At 48.3% G+C, this 17278-nt stretch overlaps 1 protein-coding gene across 1 annotated transcript in view; it reads right to left on the bottom strand.

Annotated features, from left to right (window-relative positions):
- The window catches only part of Dlgap2 (DLG associated protein 2), an 886725-nt gene that overhangs the window by 16388 nt on the left and 853059 nt on the right, over positions 1-17278 (bottom strand). Inside the window, exons 10-13 of the mRNA XM_029562223.1 lie at positions 9881-10230; positions 8932-8973; positions 2864-2949; positions 781-1196 (exon numbers count right to left, since the gene is read on the bottom strand). Of these exons, the coding sequence (XP_029418083.1) occupies positions 781-1196; positions 2864-2949; positions 8932-8973; positions 9881-10230 (894 nt within the window). The remainder of the gene's footprint in view (positions 1-780; positions 1197-2863; positions 2950-8931; positions 8974-9880; positions 10231-17278) is intronic.

Below are 17278 nucleotides of genomic sequence, written 5' to 3'. Positions count from 1 at the left end.
CTCCCTCCCCCTCCCTCCCCCTTCCCTCCCATCCATTCTCTCTCTTTTTTTTATTGCTCTCTTATCCATTCTTCCCCTCTGTCTATTCGTCCCTCCCTCCCTCTCCTTCCCTCAGTCCCTCCCTTTCCCTCTTTGTCTCCTCTTCCTCCCTCCTGTCTTCCTTCCCTTTCTCCTTTCCCCTCTTCTTTCCCTTTTCTCTTCAGTCTCTGGGAACCTCATCACCACATTACACCACTGGATCCTACCTTGTGGTGCTAGATTTCATTAAGTAAAAAAGGAGGCAGGTGGGGAGTGCAGTTCTTGTTACTCTCTACAAGGAGAAGCAGGGACCTTGGATAGATCTGCACTGGGAATGCTCAGTTGGGGGTCTTGTGGGTGGAGTCCCACTGAACCCTGTGGTCAAGAGGGATGACTGGAGGGCTCCTACTTAGCTTCAACGTGGGACAAATAATAAAGTGTCCAAATTAAGTTATGCCAGAACACAAGAGAACTGGGAGGTGGCGAACCACCTGGGAAAAGCATTAGCATGGTTCTTATCGTGCCCAGTCCGGCAAATGAAACGAAACAAAACTAAAAGAAAAGCGCGCCCTTCAGTGTCCTGGCAGCTGCTTTCCTGTGCGTGTTTTATGCTGCGACTTAGGACTGCCGGAGTGGGAGACAGTGGAGAGCACGTTCACTTGCACTCAGATGTGGGGGGTCGGCTCCCCACTGGCACTCTCCTTCGTTTATTTACCTCGCTGCCCATGGATGACGCACCCCAGGGAGACGCCAGGTTCTTACTTTCTTCCGAGAGGTCGTTGTCCTCCGCTTCTCTCTCCATCTCTTTGCACCAGCCTTCCATCCTCTTCGTCTCTGTGTGCAGCAATTTCAAGAACCACGAGCCATCCCTGCGGCATGGAGACATCCTCCCGGTCTCTACCGTGTCCAGCGAAGGCTCCAGCCAGGGGTCAGGTGGGGGCAGGGTGGAGGTGTCCACCTGCGTTCTGTAGTCCTCCCTGTAACTGAACAGGCCCTGGGTCCGCACAGTCCTCAGGGCCCCATACTGGGTTGGGGTGCTGGGCTCTGAATGCCGCTGGAAGGAGGATCCGAACTGCAGGCCCTTGTCCTCCATGGTGATGTGTCCCGGGAAGCCCTCTAGCTCCAGGTCGGCCTGCACAGCAGCTGTGACACTGTTCGAACGCTTGAAGCGACCGTGCCTTGAAAAGGACAGAAGAGGACAGATACAGCCTTGTCCTGAAGATCCGCACAAGGACCCTCCCAAGCCTTAGTACTGACTCCCACTGACAGGTCAGTGCTTTTATCTACTCACTGCTTGGGTGTTCCCATGAGGGATGAAGTGTCTGACAAACCAGTGGACTTCAGTATCTACCTAACTCTCAAAGTCTAGGCCATGCCCACTTTGACTCAACTGTACTGGGTGAGCAAGAGCACTTTGATTCAAGTGTATCAGGCTACCCAGCACCTAGAGTTGTGCTATGTTTGCATACCACTGTCCTGGGGTCTGTGTGTATAATTCTGTATCAAGTGGAGTGTTGTGATGTCTGGATCCCATTCTAGGGCCTGGGCAAGTTCCCTACTGGGACGATACCACATCAGCCCATTTGCTGTCATATACAAACTCACACATCTCAGCTCTGACTCCAGCAAGTGTTTCAAGGACATTGTCAATCACTTATTTTCAAGGGGCTATTACAGACATGACAAGGACTAGCTCAAAAGAGTCTATCACTGGATGAGAACCCTGTGTGGATGCTGTGCTAACATGTGTAACTCTGTGTATGGAGTATGTATGTTGTGCGTGGTGAGTTTGTGTGCCTATGCATACAGTGTATGTATGGGTATAAGTTTGTGTGTCTATGCACACAGTGTATGTATGTATGTAACGGTATATCTCTGCCTGGTATATGGGTAGTGTATGTGTATATATATCCGTGTGTATGTGTCTCTGTGTGTATGTGATATGTGTACTATCATGCCATGTTAGCACAGGTGTATGCTCACTGCACTGCTGGACCCACAGAGAGCAGGGTGGTGTGTGGGTAAAGGAGTGCGGCTCATCTCCCTGCAGAGGTACAGAAAAGTGACGTATCCAGGTGCAGTTGATACCCTGGTCCCTTGAAGGTGACTCGGAAGACCTTAGGTTATGAACTGAATTTCTTTGCAATTAAAATATTTGCCTGTTGGGTCTTAAGACCCTCCAGGGAGGACTGTCTTCAGCACAGTGCATGGACAAGGTACCTCCAGCTTTTGACATTGAGCTTAGATGGACATTCTGCTGTCATGATGTTGGTCATACATGTTCCATAACACCAGGGAAATAATTGTTCTGCCCTGGTTAAAGAACTGCTGTGAATGATGCCCATGAGCATTTTATATTCCTAGGCAGAGCTTTGAAGTGGAATCATTCCACGAGATAGCTGATATCTGGTTCTCCTCTCCTCTCTCCCCTTCCCTCTCCCTTTTCTTTCTTCTCTTTCTTTCCCTGCTCTCCCCAATCCCCCCTCCGGCCCATCTGTCTCTCCTTTTTCTTCCTTTGTAGCATTATAAGGTCAGAATCACCCTCAACCTATTCTCTTTTTGGAAAAAGTTTTTGGGCAAAGTACTTCAATTTTCAGGGCAGTGGACTATTCTGCTTTCATAGGTGGTAAATTACTTTTAAAGGAATTATTCCCCTCCCTCTTAAAAGCAAGATATGACCTCTGCTCATTCATACTTGAGCGACACAAATGGAAAAGAGCAAATGGCCTGTCTCCACAAACAACGTGGTTACTCATGGCCAGTGCGGCGGGATCTAAAGCTTGCAGCTCAGCATTTAGCAAGCAGCTTGCTTGGGGGACATGTCCGCTCGGAAGTGGGGAGTTACCGCTTTTCGTCTTCTACTTGCACGCCAACAGAATGGTACTCCCGCAGGCCTCGGCTCTCCGTGTCGGAATCTGTGGCTGTTTCTACCTGATTCAACACAGAAAATCTCATTTTAGAACTGAAACATAGGAGTCTGGGCCAGGAACCTTTTTTGTGGTTGTTGTTCATTTGCTGTAATTAATTATGCATTTGTTTAATGAATGCAGAAATGCACTTGATCCAGTAAGATCACATAGAGAGAAGGAAATGCACCCATTTTGATGCGATTATGTGGCTGCCCGTATTTCATCATATTTTTATGTAACTACTTGGACTCAAGGCTGCACTTCAGTCTTTTAAACATATGCAGATAAAATTGCTTAGTTCAGCTCAGTCACAGATAGAAAAGGGGCTTTGTTGTACTGCACTGTTACAGGACTGAAGTTCTTATCACACGCTGCCACAGTGAAGGTAAGGACAGTGTGAGCCAAACATAGCTAACAATGACAAGCCATTTAAGAGGAGTGTACTGATGGCTGCAGCCGCACACAGAACAACACAGGAAGGGACATGAGCAGCTTTGGGGACATGAGGCAGCCTCAGGGCTGGCTGCTGGGGTGGCCAGCAGGCCGCTTGGGGTGACAACAGAGACAGGCAACCTGTAGAAGAAATCTCACTGTGGCCCTATTTGCTGGAGTCCCCCCAGATCCGCAGTGCATCTTAATGACCTTAGCCAGGGGAAGATGTTACAGGATGTGAAGTCTCAGCAGGAGACCCTGAAGTCAAGGTAGTGAAACCCTGGAGGTCCTGCCAGGCACTGGACCACCCTCCTTTCTTTACTCAAAGCTTCACCCGTGGCATCTAAAGAACTTTTGGAACCTGAATTGAAATGCCATAGTTTTAGAACACATTTTCTTAAAAACTTGCAGTCACTACCAGAAGGCACAAAGCAGTCAACATGCAGACACTGTCTCTGAGCATTTGGGAGGAGAGCTGCTGGCCCAGGCCCAACTGTGATCTGCAGCTGCCCCTCAGTGCCCCTGTGGCCACCCCTGTGGCCAGAGAAGCCGTGGACCACAGATATACTTGTTTTGCTTGAGTAGGAGCCATGCACTGGCTTGGTGTCCTAAGTGTTATTGCTCACTGCCCACCCAAAGACCTCAGTGGTGTTCCAAGTCCACCCACTAGGAAACCAGAGAAGCAAGTAAGTTGCCCACGGGCACCCAGTTTATTGCAGGCAGTGCCAGGATTCTAGCCCAGGTCTCTGGAACCTCGGAGCCCTGCTCTGCAATCCTCATGGCCACAGGAGACCCAGAAGTCCTGCACTTTTCTGAGAGGATGGAGTCTGGAAACTTCCTATCCCAGTGAGGCAGTTCTGTAGATAAGTAGATGCTGCCTAGACTAGTGCTGCTGGTTCTGACAGCCGGAGGGAAGAAAGGATTGACGGTAGGAAGAATGTTCTACAATGACAACCCTAACCTTTTTGTTAGGGGTTACCACTTCTCCTATTTCTAATTGGTCATGGCCCTAGCCGATTGTACCTTGCTGGTCATGGAGAGTACCAATACTTCACACAACAGACTTTAACATAAATTAATGTTTTTTTTATGTGTATGAGCATATTGCCTGCATGTATGTGAGTGCACCTGTGTTGTGCAATGCTGTGGAGGTCAGAAGAGGACTTCAGATTCCCCCAGAACTGGAGTTAAGGATGGCTCGTAGCTGCTATGTGGGTGCTAGGAATCAAACCCAGGTCCTCTGAAAGAGCATTCAGTGCTCTTAATTGCTGAGCCATCGCTCCAGCCCCTATGTTTTAAATTGCGTGTTAGGACACATGGTACTGCCATTGAGTGAGGGATCGATTGATTGATTATGCTAGAGACAGAACCCTGTACATCTAGGCAAATTCTCAATTACTGAGCTCCATTCCAGGACCGCCTTGTGTTTTAACTACATATTACTCCATTTTATGAATGCAACATAATGTCTTCAGTGGAGGGATAACTTGGTCATTTCTAGTTTTTTGCCATTGTTCATGAGGCTACTATAAACAGATACACTTGGGATAACTTTTGGGAACATCTTCCTAGGACCTGTGGTGCTGGGTAATTTACAGTTTTAGAACATACTGCCATTTTTTTTCTTTAGGGACATGATCTTACTATGTTGCCCGAGTAGGTCTCAAATTCATGATCCTTCCATTTCAGCCTCCCAAATTCTGGGACTGCAGGCATGCATCTCCATGTCCTGCCAAATTTGATAGGTATACAGTGTGAATGACATCAATATATCCTCTCAGAGACTTTGAAATGGAAATAGCATGCATTTTTTATCATGAAAATGTTGAAATTATTTGCTTAATTTACCCCACTCCTAGGAAAGCAGTCTGAAGAAATGGTGTCAATGTGTGAGGTCTTTATCAGTGTCATTTATAAGGGGAATGTGTGGAAGCAGGGACTGAAAAGGGCTCTATATCAAATTATTATTTAGTCATGACGTGGAAGACTTCACAGTTGTTTAAATGATGGCCATAAAGTTTAAAACATCAAAAACAATTTTCATGTAGTTGGAGGAAAGTATGTGGATTGGAGGTACCAAGAATCACAGTGTTATAAACACACACATGAACACATACACATACAATGTGTACACACACATACATACACATGTGCATAATACATACATATACACATGTACACATGCACACATACACATATACTCAGTATACACACATATACACATAAAGAGTACACACATACACACATATACATACACAGTAAACACATGCACACACACACATATATATGTACACACATACATACACAGTGCACATACATACATACATACACACACAGAGGGAATTACATGAGCTGGAATTGTGAAGATGGGAGCTGGGAGGGCATCTGTGCATGTGATCTTCTTGAGAAATAAGGAATTGGTTGCAGACAGTGTTCATGTAACTGTGAGCCTGTGCACGTGTGTACACACTATGTGACTGTCTGCAGGCTCAGGGGTGATAATAATGGGGCATCAGCCTGGGGACGAGGCAAGTCTTCCTGTGCCCTGGCCCCATCTCTCATCAAACCAGGTTTTGCCACCAAGTCACAGCCAGAGCCAGGCAGCAGCATTCTGAACCTGGCTTTCTGCCAGATCCTGAGGGGAAATATGGGTCACCAGGGCTGCTTGCTCCCATGCCTGAACTCCCATCTGGAACCTTTGCTTTCCAAACATACTCCCTTGGCTCCATCTTGTGAGCCTTCCTTAGAGCCAGGAAGATGCGTAGTTTTGATACAAACACATCAGTTTCTTCAGGGGCCTAACCTAAGTCCAAGAGTTAAGAAGCCATATTAAGTGAGGAGCCTAGGGGCATCAACACGTCAGCAGCGGAGGCAGGGTATAGGGGTACACAGGGAACAGGGTGGGGATCAGCAGGTTGCTCAACAGGAACTGTCACAAAGGCTTCCTGAGGTGCAGTTTGTAGTGATGTCTAAGGCACAGGTATGGCCAGGCACATGGACTGAAGGTTTCCTGCCTGCTGACCATGGCTACCTTCCACCGATGAAGTGTGTGGGAAGTTTCTCAAACACACACACACATCCAATACAAAAGTGACAGTGGACACACTACAAACAGATGAAACAAAACAACAAATGCAAAGGGTTAAATAGTCCCATTGCAGTGAAGAGTCAGGGAGCCAGATGACTGTAGAGGACTGTCTCCCAATTGGCTAGTTCCTCCACTGGGCGGGGCCTGATGGGGGGCATGGACTAGGAAGGGGCTGCTGGGAGCCATCTCGGGATGGGAGCCTTGGGTAGCTTGGGTGGTGTGGGGAATGCGGAGCCAGCCAGCCACAGGAGCTCAAAGACAGAATGGACTGACTCTTGAGGACCTGGGGCGAGATCGCAGGCCCCTGAGGTGTGAGTGAAGGCTAGCCTGGACTATGGTAGTTGTGGTGCCCTCTGATATGGCAGGCTCTGAGCTGCGCAGCATGGAGCTAGGTACTGGGTTCTCATTCCTTTGTAAGTTAATAAATGCACATAAAATATATTATATGGTTTGTCTGATAGCGCAGGAGACCCAGAGAGAATTCGGGCGACAAGGACACAGTCATTGCTTTCCTTCTTCCAGGCCTGGGCTGTCACTATGATGTGTTCCTAAGGCTGCACTTACCCTGTAGGGTCTAGCCATGTGACCAACAGGAGATATGATACTCATGTTTACTGTAAGCTGGGTAGGGAGGGAAGACGGGACAGGTGTGGCCATGTGAGAGTCTTACAGGTACCATAGTGGGCAGGCTCCATTCCGCTTCTAGATTCTAGACTTGACGGCAGAGGGTCACTTGATACCTGTGGACTGGGAGCTGTCCCTCCAGGAGCCAGCAGATCATGAGGGGAGCAAGCTCAGCAGGAAGGGCAGCATTTGAGAACTGCAGGACTATTTGCGTCCACATGGCTCTACCCATGTTTCCCCAGGGAAGGCAGGTTCTGGGAAAACAAATGAGGGTCAGGGACAGGCCAGAAGCAGTGCCCTCTGGTGCTGAACACCATGTGGGCAGTCATCTACAAGTTGAGGACAGAGAGAGGCTGGCCAATCAGGATTGCCAGCTAGGATGCCCTAACCCCAACAGGCATGTGGGGAATGCAGGAGCAGGTTCCGCAGGTACAGAATCCTCCATAACCCAGCTTCATTTCTCTGGGCAGCAGAGTTGTGCAAGGGCTGAGGGCAGCCGTATCCTGGTGGCTGTGGCACTCATGACTGTGGACCCTTAGGCAAGTCACTTACTCTCCCTGGTCATCTGTCTCCTTGCCTTTGGAAGGACAGCACCTGGCTCATTCCATCACTGTGTGGATTAAGTGTGGACATGTCCACAAGCTTATATACTTACTTATGTCCGCTCTGTGTCCTCTAAGCCCTGGCATTGTCTCCAGTCCCTGGATGTCAGTGGACAGTTTCTCACCTGCTTAAGAGGTCCACTTCTCCAGGTCTTTGGAGTTGGGACTTTCTGCCTCTCTTTGTCATCCTGACATTTAAGTTTCTTCAACTAAATTTTCATTTTTAGCTTCTCAACTGATTTTATTTAGACAACTGTGAAGCTATGTGTTCATGTAATACACTATTTTTTATCACTGAAAAAGGCAGTTAAATGAGTTTATCTACCGGTGTCATGGCGTTCACACGTATCACTAAGCACTCACCGCCAATGCAGCCATCCGCTCAATACCCAACATGAACTGAGAGCTTGCTATGTGCCAGGCACTGTGCTAGGTGCTGGGGTACCAAGAGGCAAGAGGCATGGGCCCAGCCTCCACAGAACACATTGTGTGGGAGGATGGTGCCTAGAAAAACTTCTAGAGCCTCAGACTTGGCTAGAGCTCAGAATGGAAGGCTAGGTATGTGAGGTTCAGCTATGAGGGTGTGAGGAGGGGTGTGTGTGTGTGTGTGTGTGTGTGTGTGTGTGTGTGTGTGTGTGTGTGTGTGTGTGTGTGTCTGTCTGTCTGTCTGTCTGTCTGCAGGTGCGGCAGGTGTAAGTTCCTGCTGTGAGGGGAGGCAGTATGGGTAAGTGCAGTGTGGGGTTTTCTGTGAGGAGGCGGCAGGAAGTCTTGTAGTCTTTTGTAGCATGATAACCCTGCTTCATGTTTCTGAAATGACATCTGCTCCTGCCAGGTGAAGGCAGGGAGCCTAAGTGGTCAGAAGTTGAAACTTGACTCTCTTATACCCGAGGTGGGCCTACTGGTGCACAACTGTGGGTTGTGGTCTTTACCAGGAAGGGTATGAGCAGCTGGTGGTGGGTGTGTCCTGGGGAACTCTGAGTCTATCATGGATGTGCCCGCAGACAGAGGTGGCAAATGTGCCCTGACTTCCCAGTTTCTTAGATTCCTCAGGCTTGCACTATAAGTCCTGCTTGTCTTTACCTAGCAGCCGAGTCACCTCCTAGGGGTCAGCAAGGGTTTGTGCAACAATGTGGGGCACCCAGCAGAGTGCCTGGTACATAGAACCAGGACAAAGAGGTGACAAGAGCAGTCGTATGAAGAATCCAAAGAGAAAAAATAAACTTCATGCGAACTTGGATTTGGAGATGTCGGTACTTACATCTGACCTTGGGTAGGGCTGATGGTCTGGGAATTCAGAATCCTAAACAAAACAATGAAGCCACAGTGTGGAGACCTGGCTCAAGGACCCAGGCCAGTGGGCCAACACCCCCTGGTCTCTGCCTGTCCCCCCAGTCCTGTACGAGGGCTGTCACCTCCAGCTCTGTGTGCTTCCTCCTTGCAGGCGGGTGGGGCTGGTATGTGGAGAATTAATCATTCTGATTGTAAAACCCACTGGACACAGGCTGAGTTGAGGCACAAAAGGCAACAAGAGGCAACCTGTGTCAGGAAAGCTTGGCCAGCAGCCCTGTGCAACCATGTCCCCCTGGGACTAGGAGGAAGTCACCTGAGGTCAACATTCTGTACTGAGTGTCCCTCACTGCACCTGAGCCAGGTTCTCTGACTGGGGTAAGGAGTAGCAAGGCCCGCCAGGCTGGGGGGCCTAATGAGAGGTGGGGCACCCCTGCAAGGTCTAACTCACAGGGTGCTGCTCTGTATAGAGGCCTCTGGGGTTGTTGGCCGTGTGGGGAAGAGCCTGGCTAAACACTGCCCCAGTTGGGCCAACCTTTAGCTCAACAGGACTCAGCTCTGTTTATCTCTTTATTTCCAGCATTTCAGCATTCCTTGGGGGAACTGAAATGTCATCAAGTTACTGTGACAGGCACCTCCTCTTCCCCTTCCTAGGCATCTGAATAACCTGTCCAAATTCTCCCCCTGACTATGAGCCACAGGGAGTGCATCTCTGGGGGGTCCTTGGGTGGTGGCGCAGGGCTTGAGCCTCATCTCCCTGTGCCCTGCACTGGGGTCCGTCGCCCTGCAGCAGGCACATGTGGTTTCCCTCTCAGCCTTCACTGTCCTGCTTCCCTTAAGGCAGCCTAAGGACTCAGGGATGTGTCTTGACTTTGACTCATGCTATGTAGGTGCTAGTGCAGGCAGTCAAGGGAGGCTACCTGGACCCCAATGGAGGAGCAGCGGCTCTTGAGGAACTCCTCAGCCTTGGACACCAGGATCGCCTTATCGCTGATCCGTGTGGAGCTACTCTGGGCATCGGTAGCGTGGCGCTGAGCTGCGGCTGTTTCCAGAGCCAGATTCATGGCTTTGTTGCTGTCCAGACTGTCCGTGGAATTGTAGAGGCCACGGCTGTCCTGGGGCCATGGGGACATCCTCTGGGCACGGCTGTCCTGGTAGGCATCCTGTGTAGATTCGGTGCTGCTCTGGGCTGTCACCGAGATCAGAGGCTTAGAGGTGGTCCGTGGAGGCACCGGTGGGGGCGTCTTCTTGTAATTCGTGTAAGAGACAGCTATGAGAGAAGGAAGTGGGTCAGGTGAGTTCCCCCACTGAGCCTGGTCTACAGCTCTGACATGCTCACACCCTACAGCCTAGGGAGTCTGTTTCTGGGTGTATGGCTTAAGGAAATCCTTTGTGTTTAAAGACACCTACAGGAATATGTTGGTAACACTGAAAACATTATAAATGACAAAAGCACCTTAGAACCTGGCAACAGAGATACAAGTAAGAACCATGACAGGGAAAAGAAGTGGGCAGGATCCTCAGTCACACGTACTGTACAGTGGCAGCACTGCACTGCTCTTTCTTCTGAGTGTATCTTCTAAAAATCCTTATAACAGGTACCTATTACTTTTACAACAGAAAATATGTGATATTAGAAAGTTGTTTGTTTTCCTGTAAGTGCACACTCAGTGTTATGGGTTGTGAAGGTCTATAGAAAAGGCACCAGGCATGTGATTCCATCCTGAGCAGAAACCAGCAGCCTCACCTGGGCCTTCCACCAGCCCCTTCTGAACCTGCCTCATCTACAGGAGGCAAGCACCTGCTGCAGCCATTCAATTGGGAAATGAAAGCATTTGGGGGTGTCCTGTTTGCCAGGACTTGGGGCACTGACTATCCAGTAGGGGGGCAGATCTAAGTGCTATCTAGAGTGAGCTGTTTTCTATTGCAGTTGAGTATTTTATCCTAAAGGCAGGCTGAGGAAGTGCTTCCTGAGGGAATTCTGGACCTTCACCAGAGGGTAAAATGAGTTCCTCAAAGTCAACAGCAGATAAGGATGGTTGGTGGGTCCCATGATGAGATGTGATGCTGCCTTCCAGAACATTCTTCAGTGCCTCTCGGGGTAACAAGGTCCTTCAAGAACTTCAGAAGGTCCATGAGATATGCTGTCTTGCAGTGATGTGTGACTTGTGTCCAGGCCTCTGTGTGTGTTCATCACACTGTCCTGCTGCTTATTCTAGCTCCAATGCAGGAGTGGGCTTATATAACAAGGAAACCCCCAATGTCACCTCCCACAACACTGGCAAATGAGAGGAAGCCAGCTCATCTATCACTTCAGCATATTGAGGTTGACGAGTGGGGATGTTTTCAAAAGACCTCCTTGGGAAGAGTTGGGTTAGAGGTTGACAGAAGAGGACAGGATGTCACAAATCAGAGACTCTTTGTCCAGAGAAGCATCAGAAGTCCTCTCTTTTTCTTTTTCCCTAAAAGACATTTGATAACATGGGCCCATCTTTTAAGAAAGGATTTTAAACACAAAACTATTCTAGGTAGTGTTTTCAGAGATTCAGAGATGGACAAGGTAAGATTCTACTGTATTTCCTGACTTTCTGTGTCTGCAGCTTGCTTGAGGTTCCCATCGCTACCTTTTCCAAATGGCTCCAAGACTCACACTCATCACCCCACGTTCTCTGGACCCAAGGCTCCCACAATCATAAAGCCCACGTTACTGTCTACAGCACCATTTTCTGCCCATGATGCACCCTGTGGGGCAGCATCGTCCCTGGAGCTTTGCTGGGTGTCTCTTGGAGCCTCAGCTCTTTACCCCACAGCGAATTGTTTCTGGAGATTGATGGAGGCATCTGTGTGGTGCCTGCTCTTCTCTGGTTCCAGAGCCTGAGGTCCTAGAGAGGTTCCTGGATGTCCAGGCTCTGGAGTCACTCTGTTCTGCCCCAGTTCCTGCTCCACCTTCCCTGGAATCTGCAGTGAGCTCACTGCCCCACCTGCTGTCCTATCTCGTCTTCTCGTTCTGTTCCCTCTCCTCAAAATGGCCGCTCGGCTTTTCCCTCTGTTTCTACTCTATGACCAGGGTTGTCTTCCTGGGTCTTTCCTGAATTCTTTACCATAGTCCAGTGACCCTGTTTGTTGTCTTTTTTGCTGATGACTATTTATTGGAGCCTTGGCTCTTTCCAGTCTGGGAAACAACAGCCTTCATTCCTTGCATGCCTGATGTGTGGGATCTAACCAGGATTTGCCCATGTTTGCTAAAGACCACATAACCTTTCAGCGTGGCCAAGGTCACTGAGCTGGAGGTTAATTCTGGAACTCAATTCCAATTATGGGGCTTAATTATGAAATAAGAGTAGGAACTCTGCGGTCACATATAGGACACAAGCAAAAAAAAAAAAAGGTTATTTTTAGCCATGAAAAAAATTCTGTAAATTGGTTTGTGCTTCTCAGATAATTAAGGTAAAGAGCAATAATCTAAGCATTCTAAAACTCATTTGAAATAAATTTTGGGGACAGGGAGGAAATACTGCAAGTTCCCTTGAGATTCCTAGATGAAGCAAGGTCTGGCTCCAAGGGAAGTTGGAACTGCTCAGCCTGGAGAGGCTAGAAATGGGCAGTTCTAGGTGACTAGAACTATCTTTCTGGTGGACACTGTCCTTGGTCCTCAAGTGCCCATGGGGAGGTTTAGGTGACACAGGAGAACAGAGGTTTGCAGATCAAGAGTGTGGAAGGGTGCAGGTCATGAGTGTGGAGGGGAGAGCAGGTCATGAGTGTGGAAGGGTGTAGACCATGAGTGTGAAAGGGTGTAGACCATGAGTGTGGAGAGAGCGATGATGAGCGTGAGGAACAGAGCCTGGCTGCAGAGGCCAGTGTGAGAAGCGCATTCCCCAATCAACCAGACAGAGGAAGAGCTTTCTGTGGGCAGGGCTCTTCCACGTGGATGTCAAGGCCGGGTTTGTACCCTCAAGCCTGGCCCCTGGCAGCTTCTGGGAGTGGAAGTCACCGTGTGGCAGGGTTGGGGTGGAAACAAGCAAGAACCAGCATGCTGGACTCTGAAGGGTTCTGCTCAGGAGCCCTAGACAGCAGCCAACCTCTGTAGTTGCTGCTTCCAAAAGGCCACACAGCTCTCTGACTGATGGTGGTCTGAGTCTGGATCTGAGGCTCCCAGAGCTGTAGAAGCCTTGGTTCCCAGGAAGAAGTCCCCATGGGGATTGGGGAGCCTGCCTGGGCTCTGATCAGATCTAAGCTGGGGCAGAAGGCAGCAGTATACATGTAGCGATCTACCTTAGAGGGACTGGCTCCACCTGCCGGGCTCAGGGGAGCTGAGCCAGACCCTATCTTTCTATGCATACCAAGGGCAGTGAACATGTGTTAGCTACCACAGTTTCTAGTCCTGTCTTTGTCTCTTATGTCTGAACCCCAATGGGATTTGGGCATAGCAACAAGGTAGGAGACAGGGTCACAACCCTGGTGCCAATTCAACATGCACTGGTCAGTGAAAGCCTCATAGCACTTGGCCCAGCTGCAAGCACCAGGGGAGCAGGGCTCTACTCTCATGTGGCTTTCTGGATGGGTCTCTCACCCTCCTGTGTAAGAAGTCTGCAATGACAACAGGTGTACACAGCTGGGGTGATCCTATTCTCCCTCTCTCAGGGGTCCTGTTTGTGTCTGGAAATGTTTTGAGGTAGAGGTGGGGTGCTCTGGTAGCCCCAGGTGAAGTTCAGAGACATTTCTGAATGTCCACCGTACCATGGGTCTTCATTCTTAGCATCAGCAGTGCTGAGACTGAAGAACTCAGTGAGATCAGCCACTCTGTCCTTCTGTGTGACTTCTATGCTCTGAGGTCATGTATAGGGACACGGATGTGCAGGCAGATCACACTACCCTGGGCTCCTAGCTTTGGCAACATGGCCTGGGATGGGTCCTGCTAGGTGTGTAAATACTGGGCTGCAGCACAGTCATCCGTCCTTGGCATCACAGTCCATTTAGAAGTCTGCCTCCCATTATCATCTTAATGGTGCTTGCAGTATGTTTACCAAGGGTGCAAGTTCTGTGTGTGCATGCTTACAGGAGAAATGGTCATGTCCACATGCGAAGATTGTGGAGAGTGTTCATGTGACAGCATTGGAAACCAGGTGGTCATCATCATGTCATTGCATTGACATGGTTTGTGTACAGAATGGAGAGTCTATCCTTCCTGGACACATCTCTGATGCTATCGACTGGCAGGAAGCCAGCAGAGCCATCTGGGCATCTTGGAGCCTGACTATGAACTGTCTCTCAGTGACAGTGACAAGCACAGTCTCTGAGGCTGGAGTACTGATTCTGAGGAAACCCCACATCCCAGCAGTGATAAAGAACAACAGAGAAGCAGAAATGAAGAGTTTGTGTATGGGGCTGGGGAGCTGTCTTAGCAAGTAAAGTGCTTGCTCCACAAGCATGACGTTCCGCATTCAGTGCCCTAGAACCTACACAAAAACTTCAGGTACAGTGGAGCACGTCTACAACCCCAGAGCTGGGAAGGTGGACACGGGAGGATCTCTGGAGCTCACTGGCCAGCCAGTCTAAGCAAACTGGTGTGCTCCAGATTCAGTGAGAGACCCTGTCTCAAAGAATAATGTGGAGAGTGATTGAGGCAGACACCAGGCACTGATCTCTGGCTCTCACATCCATGCACACCCTCAGGTTGTGTGTGTATCAACATAGTGAAGCCCTAAGACTTAAAATTATCTTCATACCATTCTTGAGAATAATAAGCCTCACATCAGGCAAACTCCAAGACAGTGAAAGTCACTTGGAGTCAGCCTTTCCAGGAAATTTACGTAAATTTCTATCTAATATATGCAAATTATGCAAATTTTCTATCTCATGTACACTCTTAAAAGCTGAGAAATGGGTAGCAGGCCCCAATCTCAGCCAAAGAACTATTGGCAGCTGGTTACTGCTGGGTGAGGGAGAGTTGATCTTCTCTAAGGAAGGGACTCGAGATAGGATGGTTATATACCAGTGGATGAACTTGCACTGAGGGACATCTGGGGACACTAACTTGATTTGATAGGTGTTAATAGAAATGACAGAATGCATGAAATCTGGTGGGGGAGCTACGGGAGGTGTGGATGGGGGCAGGTATATAAAGATGATTAAGAGGTTTTATATGAAATACACAAAAACCCCATTAAAAATAAGTATAAATAAAGTTAAGAAAAGCTTGCTATCCCCATGTTCACAAGGATGGACCCATCAAGTGGTTTAATTAAAATTAAACATCTGAAAAATTAACAATTCAAACTCCCTTCCTTCATGGACTGTCTTGTAAATCAGCAGATTGATTATGAAGTGTTAGAATGGACCTCAGAGAGCCCAGAGAAACCAAATACCATACCTTCCCACCTGATGATGCGTTTGCCACAGGCCCAAGATAGGAATCTTCAAACTGACATCTTTGGATATTAGGAACCACACAACACATGCAGCTAATGAATTAGCAGGTGCCTATCCCCACAACACCCAGAGACGGGCTTGCTGCGCTCCAGCTGGGGAGAAAGGAGCCGTGGCTTTTCTTGTGTGACAAGAGAAGAAAAATCTTTGCTACTTTCAAATTTGTGTCCACACAAGGCTGCGAGTCACTGACACAGGTTGGGTGTAATGCATGTGAAGAGACAATGTCTAGTTGGGAGCAGTTCTGCAGTGCCAGGGGCATTACCATTGCCTGGCTTTGATTACAGTCAGAAGGTCTATGGAAGCAAAGCACACATTACTTCAAATACCATATTTTACCACTTAACCTTTTTGAAAGTAAATCCAAAATATATATTTAAATATTTTATTTTTATTTTATGTGTATGAGGGTATTGCCTGCATGTAGGTAAGTTCACCTGTGTTGCGCATTGCCCACGGAGGACAGAAGAGGCTGTCGGATCGCCTGGAGCTGGAGTTAGTTACAGACAGTTGTTAGCTACCATGTGGGTGCTGGGATTTGAACCTGGGTCTTCTGCAAGAACACCCAGTATTCTTAACCACTGAGCCATCTCTCTAGCTTCAAATATATGTGTTTTTAATTGCTAAAAAGTCAACTGTTTATAGCAACGAATCTGTGTAGTCACTAATTTTCACAGTCAATCCGTGCTTGGATATTTTCCAAAGATGCACAGTTCAATCTGCCTTGTGGTCATAGACACAGTCCCTGTGACATCCAAAGACCCCTGATATCTCTAGACATCTGGAATCTTATACAACAGGCTGTGCATAAACACTGCAGATATCACATATGGAACCATGCTGTTGGCAGTTGAAGCATTTTTCAGGCCCTAGCCCCAGTATGCTTTGGACTTTTTCTTTGTTATGATTTAATATGTTTATTTTACTGTCTTGAATAGATTATTGCAATTTTTTAGTCTTTTAAAAATATTCTCTTATTTTTATTTTATGTGTAGGAGTGTATTGCCTGCATGTATATAAGTGCACCTGTGTTGTGCAAAGTCTGTGGTCAGAAGAGGGCATCAGATCCCCTGGAAGTGGAGTTACAGATGATTGTTACCCACCATGTGGGTGGTGAGAACTGAACCTGTGTCCTCTGCAACAGCAGCCAGTGCTCTTAACTGCTGAGCCATCTCTTCAGCCCCTGTTCAGCCTTTTGAGAATACAAACATCATTTAATATCCTAAACTCACTGCTGTTTAGTCACAATGGTTGAATCTTCACATTCTTTGCTTCTGGTGCTATAAGGACTAACTAAACCATCCTTGCCTCAGACATAAGATGATGTGATCTTGGGGAAATCATCCCCTCCTGTCTCTGTGCCTGTTTGGGCCACTGTCAAGCATTCAAAAGGGCAGTCATTATGCCATGGTCACCTAATGTCTCTCAGGTCTCTGTCCTCTGTGAGCAGGAAGAGTAAGTACCATGGTAACTTGGAGGCTGGTCCAAGCCCTTTACTTCTTCAGAGATTGTCAGCAAGTTACCACATGTATCTTTATGAGATTCAATATGAGAAAGAAATTCCATCCATGCTGGGCGCACAGTGTGGCTCCAGGAGAAACATCTACACATACACAGTGTGGCTCCAAAAGAAACACCAACACACACCCAGCATGACTCCACTCAGGATGCCTCACCACTGCATGGCTCTACTTGGGATACCCACACACATGCAGTGTGGCTCCATATGGGACACCAGCACACACAGTATGACTCTGTATTAGTTTCTGTTCTGTTGCTGTGATAAAACACCATGACCAAGGCTACTTCAGAAGAGTTTATTTGGCTTTCATTTCCAGGGGTAAGGGTCCATGGTGGGGGAGGCATGGCAAAAGGAGCCGGCCAGAGCAGAA

This window comes from Nannospalax galili, unplaced genomic scaffold, assembly GCF_000622305.1.
Source record: "Nannospalax galili isolate Female #2095 unplaced genomic scaffold, S.galili_v1.0 scaffold134, whole genome shotgun sequence".
NCBI lineage: Eukaryota > Metazoa > Chordata > Mammalia > Rodentia > Spalacidae > Nannospalax > Nannospalax galili.
Note: the sequence above shows the minus strand (reverse complement) of the source record. Positions and strands in the feature narration are given on the sequence as shown.